At 29.5% G+C, this 15231-nt stretch overlaps 3 protein-coding genes across 3 annotated transcripts; all 3 read right to left on the bottom strand.

The window, feature by feature from the left end:
- Window positions 1-8811: 8811 nt before the first annotated feature.
- Window positions 8812-9394, bottom strand: LOC123014873. Its single transcript, XM_044414169.1, has 4 exons — window positions 9287-9394; window positions 9135-9242; window positions 8934-9089; window positions 8812-8883 (listed from the first exon to the last, which is right to left on the bottom strand). Exons 1-4 carry the CDS (start codon window positions 9392-9394, stop codon window positions 8812-8814), a joined length of 444 nt encoding a protein of 147 aa, XP_044270104.1.
- Window positions 9395-11402: 2008 nt separating this feature from the next.
- LOC123014896 lies at window positions 11403-12223 on the bottom strand. The gene is made up of 5 exons (XM_044414196.1): window positions 12024-12223; window positions 11879-11978; window positions 11731-11838; window positions 11526-11681; window positions 11403-11468 (listed from the first exon to the last, which is right to left on the bottom strand). The coding sequence occupies exons 1-5, from the start codon at window positions 12221-12223 to the stop codon at window positions 11403-11405; spliced, it is 630 nt and encodes a 209-aa protein (XP_044270131.1).
- A 1508-nt stretch (window positions 12224-13731) lies between these two features.
- LOC123014895 lies at window positions 13732-14552 on the bottom strand. The gene is made up of 5 exons (XM_044414195.1): window positions 14353-14552; window positions 14208-14307; window positions 14056-14163; window positions 13851-14006; window positions 13732-13797 (listed from the first exon to the last, which is right to left on the bottom strand). The coding sequence occupies exons 1-5, from the start codon at window positions 14550-14552 to the stop codon at window positions 13732-13734; spliced, it is 630 nt and encodes a 209-aa protein (XP_044270130.1).
- Between the last annotated feature and the right edge of the window lie 679 nt (window positions 14553-15231).

Raw genomic sequence — 15231 nt, 5'->3', positions numbered from 1 at the left:
AATTGGCATATTAAACATTCTCGGGATGTGCAAATATGGAAATGGAAGTTGGTAAATCTGCATGAAATTCTGGCTAAAGTCAGTCGAGGTAATTTCATGCAGAATTACAAATAGACACTTGAAAATATCGTGTTGAAGGCCCCAAGTTTGGTGTTCATATTTCGCTGGTTATTGCAAAAAGTTTTCTTGTCGGAAAAAGCTTTGTGCCGCGCAATGAATCGGATGCATCGCCGTGTCCAAGCACAAAGCATCCTTCAAGAATTTAATTACGGCCGTGATTCGACTCGGTGTAAAAATAAAAGTGCAAATTTCAGACGGATAAGCATGTTGCGTTTGTGAAAAAACCGATGCAAAAAGTTGGAATCGTTTTGAGCCGCTCGCCGATCGAAAAAATCGAGTGCAATGTTTGCGAGTGCTTTGATTCGACCGCAAAAGAGTTAATTCCTGTGTGTACGACTCGGATGATTAGATTATTGGAGAGCGACTAATAGAAAATGCACACTTGGGAGTGCTATCGATCACGAGGAACACGTCTCTGGGGGCGGCGAGGACGCGGCTGCCGTTACACTTTGTTCTTCCGGAGGAAAATATCTAAATAGGATTTTTAATGTCTGTGGGGTGGGACAAGATCGACGGAAAACTCACGCAGAAAACGCAGTTTTCACGACGAAATTCAATATTTGCGCTGGAAAAACTACAATAAAAAATGCGAAATTGTATTTACATGTAGACAAGAGTGGAAATAAAAAACCGGAAATTTATGTTTCTTTCACTCGTTTTCTTAACTTTACGCTTGGTGGAGGCGCCAGGAAAATGTACGATTTTTTATTCAATTTTTGCACCCATAAAACAAATTGAATTTGCAAATTCTGACGTGTATTAAAACTGACACCACTTTCTGTTTCATGTGGTTATAAGGACAAAAAATAAATTTACTGGACTTTTTAAGGTTCTATGAAAACTTGTTGCACTTAAAAAACATTTCTAATTTAATTAAATCCAAAAAAAAAATGATCAATACGCATGAAACAACAAAGAATTTTTTGAAAGAGTAATAAATTTTTAACAAAGTCTGTGTTTCGCGTCATTCTAATTAAAAACGAGAGGTGAACAGCAATAGAGTTTTAAAAAAAAAAACAAAAGCCAATCACATTTGTACGAAATTCTTTTTATGTTTAATGAAATTTTAATTTTACTTGGGCGTGTTTAATTTTTCATTTATTTATTACGTTGTTTTAATTAACATTACGGTGCTAAATGGAAAAATTGGAAAAGGTAGGGAAAAACATGAAAAGTAGTTCAAGACAAAAATAGAGCTTGCATTTTTATTTTTTTTACTTGGGTGTGGTTTGTCAAAAACAGGAAATATATTTGCATGTGAGTTGTTAAAAAATCTTTGTGGTGCATTGGGTAATATAATAATTAATTAGTTAATTATCGTCTGAGTAATTTATATTTTTCAGTTGTTTCATGACTGAGACCATTGACCAAACAGCTTTTGCCATCTGAAATCATTTTTGAATTTTTTTTTAGATATATCAAAACTTACCGTAACACCCAATTTGAAATTAACTGAAACATTTTCAGTGACTTTGACTTTAAAAACTGATGGTGCATTTTCTAAAAAAATTATTAATATTTTTTTATTTTGACTGTTCCAAGAAACCCAGTTGATGCTGCGCAACACCTCAAAAAGTTCCGAAGTCTAAAATTTGTATGAGAATTTTTAAAATCATCAAAATACGAATGTTTACAATATTTTCAACCAGTTGACCTGAGATTATAAAAAGAAAAAAAGTGAGGCTTGCAGCAATAATTATTGTGACGATTCGAGGATACCTCCCCTCAAACGAGCCTTGAAACTGTTCTTTGTAAAGCAAATTTTCTGAAAATTGTGACTTACGGAAAAGTGGAAATTTATAATACTTATGCCCAGCATTGTACCACATACAGCGATTGCCAAAACATGCTTTTTAAGATTTTTCATTCGGGGCCTTGCTGCGCTGAAACAGTCAAATCATTTTATAATATCAGCAAATAATGAATCAATTACAAGAAGAAATTACTGTGTTGTTTGATACAAAACAGCAACCTGTTTTTAATTTGTGTTTGATATTGTTTGTCAGTTGTATTGTTATTGTCTGGATTGACGTTTTTCAAAAAATGCAATAAAAGTAGAAACTGGAACCGAACTTGATAGCAGACATAGACAAAAGCATAACAGGGGGCCAACATAATGATCGGCATTGGGACAAAAGTGGCTCTATATATCCAAGAAAACAAATTTTTCCATTCTGGAGTGTATTCTTCAAAAATTGACAAAGGATAGAAGAGTTCCTCGTCATCTTGCAATGGAATAGCGTGACATATTCCACTGATTATTGCTACAATCGTGTTACAAAAAACAAAGCAATTAATATAGAAAGCTTCATTTCTGATTTTGCGCTCTATTTCAGGAGTGGCACTATTTATTTTCCATATATGAAATTCCATTAAAAATGTTTTAAGATTTGTTGAAATCGGCAAAATTGTAACTGACGCAACCAGAATCTAATGTAAAATTTATCAAACTCGCAATTACAATATTTTAATTACTTACAAACAGAGAACCGGTATAAACAGCTGAATATTTGATAAAATAATAGCCGTTGAATTTTTTTAAAAAAAGATAACTTTGAATTAGGGTTAATGTGATTATGCTGAGTGAAATTAATGTTAAAAAAAATTTGATAATTTTATATTGAAATATGTCGACGCAGAGCTTTCGTAAAACCCACAAAACATCTTTTTTTTGTAGGTCTGATATCGACATGTCTGTATGATTCAAGCGCTGGCACAATAATAATAATATTATGTCATTTCAAAAATTTTTATTACGTATCATTATTACACGATAAACGAGCTTAAAACATATTTGTTTGCCGTTAAATGTAAAAATTACTGTTAATATTAAAGTAATAGAGGCTTTTATTACATTAGTTATTACGATGTCTAAATTAACATGAAGGGTTTAATACTATTCTGGAAAAATCGAAACTAATTTAAAAATTCCACAAAGCGATTCATAACAAATGTTTGAAATATTTTTTTTTGTTGACTACGAAACTCAGATAAAACAGCTTTTGTCATCTGAAATCATTTTTGAAGACTTTTTTTGGATACCTACATTAAAACTTGCTAACACTTTGAAAAATTATAATTGGTATTGGGACAAAAGTGGCTGCTCTTATTTATGAAAAACAACATTTATATTATGGAGTGTTTTCTTAAAAAAATTAAAAGAGTAGAAAAATGTAATAATCTGACATATTACTCAGACTTTTGCTAAAATCGTATTACAAAACACAAAATAGTTGATATAGAAAGCTTTATTCCTGATTTTGCGCCCTATTTACATATGAAGAACCAGTATAAACAGCTGAATATTTAATAAAATGATGACTGTTGATTTTTTTTTAAATTAGGGTTAGTCTGATTGTGCTGAATGAAGTTGGAGGCAGAAAAATTTTGTTATTTCACACTGAAAATTTTGTTGTTAAGTGCAAAAAATTAATGTTAACATATAAGAGTTAAGATTATTTATTTATTATGTTGTCTTAAGTAATATCACTGCTTTAAATTTGTTGTGGAAAGATTTGAAAACGTAAGAAAAACTTCAAAAAATAGAGAATACATTTTTTATTTTATTATTTATACATATGTTGGTTAAAAACAAGAACTAAATATTTGCATGAGAGTTGTCAAAAAGCTTCGTGGTGCATTATGTAATATAATAATTAATTAATTATCGTCTGAGTAATTTATATTTTTCAGTTGCTCCATAACTGAGACCATTGACCAAACAGCTTTTGCCATCTGAAATCATTTTTAGAGACTTTTTTTGATATATCAAAACTTACCGTAATACCCAATTCAAAATTAACCGAAACATTTTCAGTGATTTTGATTTTAAAAATTGATTCAGCATTTTCCAAAAAAATTATTAATATTTTTTGATTTTCACTATTCCAAGAAACCCAATTGATGCTACGCAAGGCTTCAAAAACCTCCGAAGTCTAAAAGCTTGTATGAGAATTTTTAAAAACATTAAAATAGAAATATTTACAATATTTTCAACGAGTTGACCCGAGAATATAATAAGAACAAAAGTCACACTTCCTGTAATAATTAAAGTAATGACGCGTGGATATCTTCCTTCAAACGATCCTTGAAACTGTTTTTTTGTAAAGCTGATTTTCTTAAAATTTTAACTTACAGAAAAGTGGAAATTTATAATACTTATTCCCAGCAGTGTCCCACATACAGCGAATGCAAAAACAAACTTTTTAAAATTTTCTACTATAGGCTTTACTGCGCTGAAACGGTCAAATTATATTATGATAACAACAAAAAATGATGAATCAATTACAAGAAGCAATGACTGTGTCGTTTGATACAGAACAGCAACCTGTTTTTAATTTGTGTTTGAAATTTTTTGTCAGTTATATTTTTATTGCCTGGATTGATGTTTTCCAAAAAATGCAACAAGAGTAAAAACTGGAACCGAACTTGACAGCACACGTAGACAGAAGCATAACAGGGGGCCAACATTATAAAAGGTATTGGGACAAACATGGCTCTATATATACAAGAAAACAAATTTTTCCATTCTGGAGTGTATTCTTCAAAAATTGACAAAGGGTAGAAGAGTTCCTCGTCATCTTGCAACGGAATTGCGTGACATATTACAAAACACAACACAATTAATACAGAAAGCTTCATTTCTGATTTTGCGTTCTATTTCAGGAGTGGCACTATTTATTTCCCATATACCATATTTTACCAAAAATGTTTTTACGTTTTTTACAATCGGTAAAATTGTAATTGACGAAACGAGAATCTGTAAGGTTTATCGTAGCCGCAATTACAATATTTTAATTACTTACAAATAGAAAACCGGTATAAGCAGCTGAGTATTTGATAAAATAATAACCGTTGAATTTTTTTAAAAAGAGGTAACTTTGAATTAGGGTTAATGTGATTATGCTGAGTGAAATGAATGTTAGAAAAATTTTGATTATTTTATATTGGAACTGGTCGACGCAGAGCTTTCGTAAAACCCATAAAACATCGTTTTTTTGTCGGTCTGATGTGGACATGTCTGTATGATTTAAGCACTAGCACAATAATAATAATATTATATCATTTCAAGAATTTTTATTACAAATCATTATTACACGATAAACGAGCTTAAAACATATTTGTTTGCCGTTAAATGTAAAAATTACTGTTAATATTAAAGTAATAGGGGTTTTTATTACATTAGTTATTACGATGTCTAAATTAATATGAAGGTTATTGTAGTAGAAAAATCGAAAATAATTTAAAAAGGGAACAAATCAAATGCACAGTATATTATTTAAACGACAAGTATTTATGATCAGTAAAAATAATAAATGAATAGTAAAATTAATAAATGCACAGTAAAGTCAATGAATGAATGTCTAGCAAAACTAATTAATCTAATATTCACACATTTACAAACAAAATGTTTCCGAGCAAAATCGGAATGTCGCAAAGCGTTCAAAAACATAATTGTGGTGTCAAGAGCACAGCAATGGTCTACGCTGATTAAACTGATTATTATTTATGCAGTTTCCAGCTTTTAGTAAAATCATTCTTGCGCAGGGGCACTCGCTAATACATATAACACCCTTCAATTATAATAAATATTGAGTAATACAAAAATAAGTTTTAATAATAAATAACATTCTTGCTCATGGGCCATACATTGTTATGTAACCAAGACTGATTTTTTTTCAATTTGATGTTGTTTTACCACTTTTGCTTAAAGTTTCTGAGCAAAAATTAATTAAATGTCGATCATTTATCATTTTATACTGATCAAAATTGAATTATTTAGTGATCGCTTCATTACTACCCATTTAAAAAACCCACAAAGCGTTTCATAACAAAAATTAGTGAATAAAATTTGTTTTTGTTGACTATGAAACACAGACCAAACAGCTCTTGCCAGCTGTAATAATTTTTAAAGACTTTTTTTAGATACCTTTTGACTTTGATTTTAAAAATTATAATAGGTGTTGGGACAAAAGTTGATGCTGTTATTTATAAAAATCAATATTTCTATTCCGGAGTGTTTTTTTCGAAAATTGACAGAGTAGAAGAGTTCCTCGTCATCTTACAACGGAATATTGTGACATATTTCACAGATTATTGCTAAAATGGTGTTACAAAACACAAAATAATTGATATAGAACGTTTTATTTCTGATTTTGCACTCTTTTTACATGCAAAGAACCAGTACCTATACCCAGCTGAATATTTAACAATTTTTTTTTAATTGGGGTTAATCTTTTTGTGCTAAATGAAGTTGGTGTCAGAAAAATTGTGATTATATTACACTGAAAATTTGAAAGCACATTTGTTTGGTGTTAAGTGTAAAAAATTAATGTTATTATGTAAGAGTTATAGTTATTTATTTATTACGTTGTTCTAATTACTATCACGGCTTTAAATTTGTTGTGGAAAAGTCTGAAAACGTAAGAAAAATTTCAAAAAATAAAGAATAAATTTTTTATTTTTATTTTTACACGTTTGCGGTTGGTTAAGAACAAGAACTACATATTTGCATGAGAATTGTCAAAAATCTTCGTGGTGCATTATGTAATATAATAATTAATTAATTGTCGTCTGAGTAATTTATATTTTTCAGTTGCTCCATAACTGAGACCATTGACCAAACAGCTTTTGCCATCTGAAATCATTTTTAGAGACTTTTTTTGATATATCAAAACTTACCGTAATACCCAATTCAAAATTAAGCGAAACATTTTCAGTGATTTTGATTTTAAAAATTGATTCTGCGTTTTCCAAAAAGATTATTAATATTTTTTTATTTTGACTATTCCAAGAAACCCAATTGATGCTGCGCAAGACTTCAAAAACCTCCGAAGTCTAAAAGTTTGTATGAGAATTTTTAAAAACATTAAAACAAATATTTACAATATTTTCAACTCGTTGACTCGAGAATATAATAAGAACAAAAGTCACACTTCCTGTAATAATTAAAGTAATGACGCGTGGATATCTTCCTTCAAACGATCCTTTAAACTGTTTTTTGTAAAGCAGATTTTCTTAAAATTTTAACTTACAGAAAAGTGGAAATTTATAATACTTATGCCCAACAGTGTCCCACATACAGCTAGTGCGAAAACAAACTTTTTAAAATTTTCTACTATAGGCTTTGCTGCGCTAAAACGGTCAAATTATATTATGATATCAACAAAAAATGATGAATCAATTACAAGAAGCAATGACTGTGTCGTTTGATACAGAACAGCAACCTGTTTTTAATTTCTGTTTGAAATTTCTTGTCAGTTATATTCTTATTGTCTGGATTGATGTTTTCCAAAAAATGCAACAAGAGTAAAAATTGGAACCGAACTTGACAGCACAAGTAGACAGAAGCATAACAAGGAGCCAACATTATAATCGGTATTGGAACAAACATGGCTCTATATATCCAAGAACACAAATTTTTCCATTCTGGAGTGTATTCTTCAAAAATTGACAAAGGGTAGAAGAGTTCTTCGTCATCTTGCAACGGAATAGCGTGACATATTCCACTGCTTATTGCTAGAATTGTGTTACAAAACACAACACAATTAATACAGAAAGCTTCATTTCTGATTTTGCGCTCAATTTCAGGAGTGGCACTATTTATTTTCCATATACCATATTTCACCAAAAATGTTTTTACGTTTTTTACAATCGGTAAAATTGTAACCGATGAAACCAGAATCTGTAAAGTTTGTCGTACCCGCAATTACAATATTTTAATTACTTACAAATAGAAAACCGGTATAAACAGCTGAATATTTAATAAAATAATAACCGTTGAATTTTTTTAAAAAAAGGTAACTTTGAATTAGGGTTAATGCAATTATGCTGAATGAAATTAATATTAGAAAAATTTTGATTATTTTATATTGAAATATGTCGATGCAAAGCTTTCGTAAAACCCACAAAACATCGTTTTTTAGTAAGTCTGATGTGGACATGTCTATCTGATTCAGCCACTAGTACAATAGTAATAATATTATATCATTGCATGAGCTTTTATTACGTGATCGTTACTACACTATATACCGGCTTAAAACCTATTTGTTTGTCGTTAAGTGTAAAAAATTAATGTTAATATAAGAGATTGGGTTATTATTTGATTATTTATTTATTTATTACGTTGTTTTCATTAATTAATATCATTACGGCTTTAAATGTGCTGTTGAAAAACTGGAAAACGTAGGCAAAACCTTGAAAAGTAGCTCAAGACATAAATAGAGAATTAAATTTTTATGTTTTTACAATTTTTATGTATTTACATGAGAATTATCAAACAACTTCGTGGTGCTTTATTTAATACAATTAACTATCAATAAGTTAGTCCTTTCATAACATTAATATATTAGTTTCGATAAAGTATTTGCTTTATATAAATGAATTCTTTTAAACATTTTTCTTTTAACTGTTTGATGCAAACGTACTACCAAAATTGAGTTCTTATGCATTTATAGTTTGATAAAATAATTTATGCTATTAGAACTTTTATAAAAAATTGTTATTTTACGAGGTGCTCAAAAATATATCTATTTGTCTTTGATTAAGGGAAAAATTTAAAATCGATATTATAACACCTGGATTTTTACTAATTTATTTATTACAATGTCTTAATTTACATTTTAATTTTCAGGTTGCTACAATAACATTAAGAGAAACTTAGTGCATAATCGCTATATTTTGACAAAGCATTTAGATTTTGGAATAATCAATATTTCGAAGTTTGCTCATAACTGAAATCATCGAATAAATAGCTTTCAAGATCTGAAACAAATTAATAATAATTGGGTCATGTTGAAAAGGATGAAAATTACCGATAAACCAAGTCTATAGTTGACGGAGACATTTTGCGAGAATTTGAGCCTAAAAATGGTTTGAGTATTTTGTAAAAAAACAATATACAGTTTTCTGTTTTCAATATTCCAACAGTACCAATCCATCTTTTTCAACGTTTTGTAAATTTTAAAACACTTGAAAAAACATTAATCTCACATTAAAAGGGGAAAATTACTTACTCCATCTTCGACCAATTGACCAATGCAAAAAATATGAATGGAAATAGTTGCAATGGTAAACACTAAAGTAGTTACTCGAATGTATCTATTTTCAAAAGTTCCTTGAAACTTGTGAGAGATTAATTCGAAATACTATTTAAAATTTTACTTACTGAGAAAAGAAATGCAAAAACACTGACTCCTATAATAATTCCCATTACTGAGAAAGTGGCAATTGGGACGTACATTTTTTGGTTGAGCTCATTCACAGCTCTTAACATGTGCAAAAATAAGTAAATAATTGGAAATAATAAATATGTACTTACTTGACAAAGTAGGAATGTCGTTTAATACAAAATACCAGTCTTTTTTTAATAATATTCTGATATTGTTGATTGTATACCAAATCATTTGAAGTTGTGTCAAAATCTGTATTTATGGTTTCCAAAAATGGCAAAAACAGTAACATTTGAAAATAACATTTTGTGATACAATAAATCGCAATATATAGCGGTATCGGCATTGAAAACGGAATGATGAAGAAACTAAACCTGTATATCCACGATAATATATTTTTCCATTTTGGCAGAAACTCTTGAAACATAGCCAAAGGATAAAACAACTCGTCATCGTCTTCCAGTGGCATGACATGAAATATTGCACTTACTAAACCAGTGACTGTACAAGTGACCAAACAAATATTGGTGCACATTGCCTGCTTTTTAATTTTTTTTTCAATACCAGGACCAGCACAGTCGATTTTCCAAAAAGTTATATCTTTTAAATAACTGGCCACAGTCAAGGAAAATGGAATGTGCCCAATTGAGAGGAGAATCTTAAAATTACGAATCAGTTAACATTTACACTGGCGTACAAATTTTTTTAATGAAACTTTAGCACGTCACTGGAAATTTAACAACACTTACGAAAAAGCTTCCAACGTATATTGGCGCAAATTTGATAAAATAGCGGCCATCAAAACGATGCAAAAATAGAAAAGTCTGAATTAGTGTCAAAATTGCAATCCCAATTGATAAGATAAAAAGGACAATTTTGACGATTTTAGTGTTGAAGTAGTCGAAGCAAAGTTTACGCGAAAGCCACAAAACGTCGTTTTTGAATATGTTTTCGTCTGGTTTTTCTTCAAAATTTAACATTGCTTTAAGTTACGAAGAAAGCCAAATAAATAATGAGTTATGAATAATATTTTTCTACGAAACGCTTAATTGATAAATAAGTGTTGTGATTAATAAATGTTGCAACAATAAGTTTGGTAATTTGATTTTATTACGTTTTTTAATTATAAATGATTAAACATTAAGGAACATTTTGCTTCTTTTTTTAAGACTTGTTATTATTGTTACTTTTTGATTAATATCAAAAGACATTTTGTATTCGAAACAGTGTTTACTACCTATTATAATACATATAAATACATTGTTGATAATAAATAATTTGAAAACATTCCAAATTTATTGTGAAAAGCATTCTTTTGAATTAAAAATAGTCAAGACTGTAGATCTGACTAAAACATTATTTGGTGCACATTTAATTTTTTTTATATCAGGACCAGTACTTTCTGTTTTTCAGTTTTTCTAAACATTAATACATAATTGTTGTGATTAGTAAATATTACAACAGCAAGTTTGCTAATTCCTTTGACCACTTTTTTTAGTTATAGGTTGGTGTTTTGTATAAGGAAAGCACATTATCACACATTTTCATTTGCATTTGTGTCACTTTTGTCTTGATGATTTGAAAACCTTGACCTCAAACTACTTAAATTTATCGTGAAATATCACTAACGACTAATTCTTCGAATAGTCAATATTCTTAAGTTTGCTCATTATCATTGAAACCATTGAATAGATGGTTTTTGCTGTCGGAAATTATTTATTATTAGAAATTCAAATCTAAATGAATCATTAAATAAATAGTGAAATTAATTAGAAATTTTATTGTTGAATAAAATCCAAGAAAAGCAACTATCGTTTTCAATTATTATTTGTTTATTAATTCTGAATAAGAAAGGCCGCGAGATGCGCAGAAGATAGAAAGAACGAGTTTGTATGAGAGTGATAGACAACCGCTTAGCTGGGGTACAGTCTGTGAAACAATTTTATTCTATTTCTATTCTACTTTAGCAGAAAGATAACAAAACACATTTCTTCTACATAATTAATGGCTACTTATGAAAATTTGAAAATTTGTATAAATATTCTACAATTTTTTTAAGACTTACCCTAACCTGTTTATAGTCTAAAGATTATTTAAGACATTTTTTGAGTTTTATGAGTCGTCAAGATTTTTAAGGGATCTCAACACTGAAATCATAGAATAAACAGATTGTGCTATCTAAAAAATATATTTTGGTAGAAATAAGAATAATGAACTTTAAAAATTTTATCTCACCGAAATACCTAGCTGGTAATTGACCGCCATGTCGTCTAAAAAATTTATCTGAAAAACTTGTTGGGTGTTTTGCATGAAAATGATTAAAATGTTTCTGTTCTGTTGATTCCAGTAATGCCAATCGACAGCTTGTAAAATTTCGAAAAACTTTGTCGCCTAAAAGTAAGTTTTGCAATAAATACAACTTAAACAGAAATTTAGGTACAATGTTTTCCACTAATTGTCCTGCGATGATGATATGAGTAAAAGTAAGGCCTGCAGATATGACCAAAGTAACTAAACGTGGGTATCGTTTTTCGAATGATCCTTCAAACTTTGAAACAATTAATTTGAATTGAATTTTACTTACTTACTGAGAATAGAAAAAATATAATACTGACTCCTATTATTACTCCAGCAATAGACATGAGAAAAGTATATGCTTGAGATCCATTCACAAGTGTTTTTCCAGTTCTAATCAAAGATAATTATTATTTCAAGGAGAGAGTGAGGACTTACGTTTGGATTTCAGTATGGCGTTTGATACAAATTTTGAGTCTTTGTTTGATTCCTTCTTGATACTTGGAATTTTCAATTAATGTATCTGGATCGGAAATGTCAAAACCCTCATTAATATTTTCCAAAATGTCTAAGACTAAAGTTGTTTGGTATCGCATTCGACTTGTAAAATAAATAGTCATTTCACAAGGAGAAATCATCAATAACGGAACGATTAGATAGCTCGATCTATACAGCCATTCCAGTTCGTATTTCCAATTTGGAAAAAACTCTTCGAAAATTACCAAAGGGTAAAAAATATCCTTGTCTTCATCAAGCGGAATGACGTGGAAAACTCCACTCAAGAGTGCAACAATTGTGTTAACAACCACAAAAGTGTTAATGTAAAGTGCCTCCCACTTTATCCAGTTTCTGGTTTCTGGTTTACACTCAGTTTCATCCCAAAACTCGAACTCATTGAAAAGAGACTGCATAATTGGCGATATATTCTCAATAAAGAAAATTGACATCAAAATCTATAACATAAAATTAAAAGCGAAAACGCAACTTTTTCTACTCACGAAAATAGATCCAGCGTAAACTGGGAGATATTTCATGAAATAATCGCTGTCAAAACGTTGCAAATAGAGATAAGTTTGAATTGATGTCAGAATTATTATCGATAAGGAGATGATCTTTAAAATAATTTTTACTGGTTTATATTGAAATAAGTGTAAACAGAGTTTGGCTACAAGCCATAAATTGTCGCGGGGCAGCTTTTGCACACTCATTGCTTCAAGTAGAAACTGAAATGGTCTGTCTTCCGTTTAATGTTGATTCTTTGATCTCAAATGAAAGTTTTTTTACTAGTTTCTTTAATTAATAAATTAAAAGAAACATAAGTTTAGGTGTTTTTTGTATTTTCGTATTTCTTTATGTGAGTAGTAAATAATTCATTTGGGTCAATATTTACAATTCTGTTTGATAAATAATCAACCCTTAAGTGTATAAATTCAATTAATAAAACACTAAAGGAGACATTGGTGACTGCTTCACTTTTTTTTAGTCACTGATACTACAAGAATTATTTAAAAAGAGAGACTTCAATGTTAGAAAAACACACAAAATGATTCAAAGTTTTTATTTTACACTTTCATTAAAAACAAAAATAATTTTATATTTAGAAAAACTTAAATAATATTGTAAAACTATAGAAATTAAACATTCAACTTTAAGAACAGACCAAAGAGGGTGAAATTATAAGAAACTTACTCTTTCATATACATTTTATTTAAAATTGTTGTATTTCGTGTGCAATTCGACAGTTTTATTTGTTGAGATGTGATTTGGTACTAAAATAATTTGCTAAAATAGTATATTATGTTATTAGGAGTAAAAGTGAGGCTGAACATTTCAGTTGAACCATATAAACTCACTTTTACTCTGAATAACAAGTTGATTGGCAAACGTGTTCAGATCGTGAGTAAAGAGCAACACTATATTTTTCAAGTAAATGAACAAAATAATTAAGACGTTTTGCAAGTAATGAAATCATATTAAAGCTTATAAACAAACATCACTAGTCAGTATTGGAATTTGTGTTGAGATTTTGAAAAGTGCAATTAGTAGTGCGTGATATTTAGTTACAAAAGTGGATAAAATATTTTAGTAATCGGTTTTGTATTTTGATAAAATCTACTGATTAATTTCTGACAAACAGTTTTATATATTATGATTTTTCAATATTTTTAAGCGAACTTAAAACTGAAATCATGGAATAAACTGCTTTCGCTATCTGAAAAATCAGTCTATTATTAATTATAACAGATATTAAGATTTCTTTCTGACCGAAATACCCAGCTGGTAATTGACTACTACCGTGTCTAAGAATTTTATTTGGAATACTTGTTGAGTGTGTTGTATGAAAATAATTAAGGTTTTTTTATTTTCTTGATTCCAGCAGTGCCATTCGATAACTTTCAAAATTTCGTAAAGTCTTGACAGCTAAAAAAACCTGTAATAAAGACTATTTAAACGAGTTTAATGCACCTACAGTATTTTCCATGAGTTGACCTGCGGTAATAGCATGAGTAAAAGTAAGACCTGTTGAAATCACTAAAGTAACCAAACGAGGATATCGCTTTTTGAATGATCCCTCAAACTTAAAAAAAATATATTTAATTTGAGTCGATTTTTCTTACATACTGAAAATAGAAAAAAAATTATACAGACTCCTAGTATTGCTCCAGCAGCAGACATGACTAAAATATAAATCTGAGTAGTTTTTAACATTTTGTTTCCAGCTCTAAAACATAGGACATAAAACATCAAAAAAATAATAAATGCATACGACAAGAAATCGATGTGACGTTTGATACAAATTTTGAGTCTTCTCTTGATTTGCTTTTGATACGTGGAATTTTCGATTAAACCATTTGGTTTTGAAATGTCGTAACCTTCACTTATATTTTCCAAAATATCTGAGAACAAAAAAATTTGGAACCGTAGTCTACTCGTAACATAAATTATCATTTGAAAAGGTGCTATCATTGCGATCGGAGTTATTAAAAAACTAAATCTGTAAAACCATTCCAATACATCCTTTACATCTGGAAAAAACTCTTTGAAAATGACTAATGGATAAAAAATATCCTCGTCTTCATCGAGCGGTATGGCGTGAAAAAATCCGCTCAATAGTGCCAAAATTGTGTTAAAAACTATAAAAGTGTTAATATAAAGTGTCTCCCATTTTATCCAGTTTCTAATTTTGGGTTTAGAATCATTTTCGTCCCAGAACTCAAACTCTTGCAAAACCAATAATACTTCCGGTGTTACATTCTCAACACATAAAATTGACGCCAAAACCTGAAAAAATAAATGAGAAGAAAACGCTTCTTGTTACTTACAAAAAGCGATCCGGCAAACATTGGAAGATACTTCATAAAATAGAGGCCATCGAATCTTTTCAAAAAGAGGACAGTTTGAATTACTGTCAGGATTACTATAGATAAGGAAGTTATTTTCAAAATAATTTTCACTGCTTTGAATTGAAGTAAATCGAAACATATTTTGGCCGAAAGCCACAAATTGTCACGGGGCGCTTTTTGAACACTCATCGCTTCAAGACTGACTGAAAGAGTTAATAGTTTCAGGTAAAATTAATGTAGGGCACCTGAAGCAATGATAATGATGATCATCAGATCTTAATTTTCTGTATTAAATTGACGTC

Source organism: Tribolium madens, unplaced genomic scaffold (genome assembly GCF_015345945.1).
Source record: "Tribolium madens isolate multiple individuals breed KSU strain unplaced genomic scaffold, Tmad_KSU_1.1 Scaffold_97;HRSCAF=244;Tcas5.2_LG3a, whole genome shotgun sequence".
Taxonomy (NCBI): domain Eukaryota; kingdom Metazoa; phylum Arthropoda; class Insecta; order Coleoptera; family Tenebrionidae; genus Tribolium; species Tribolium madens.
This window is presented reverse-complemented; position numbering and strand designations above follow the sequence as displayed.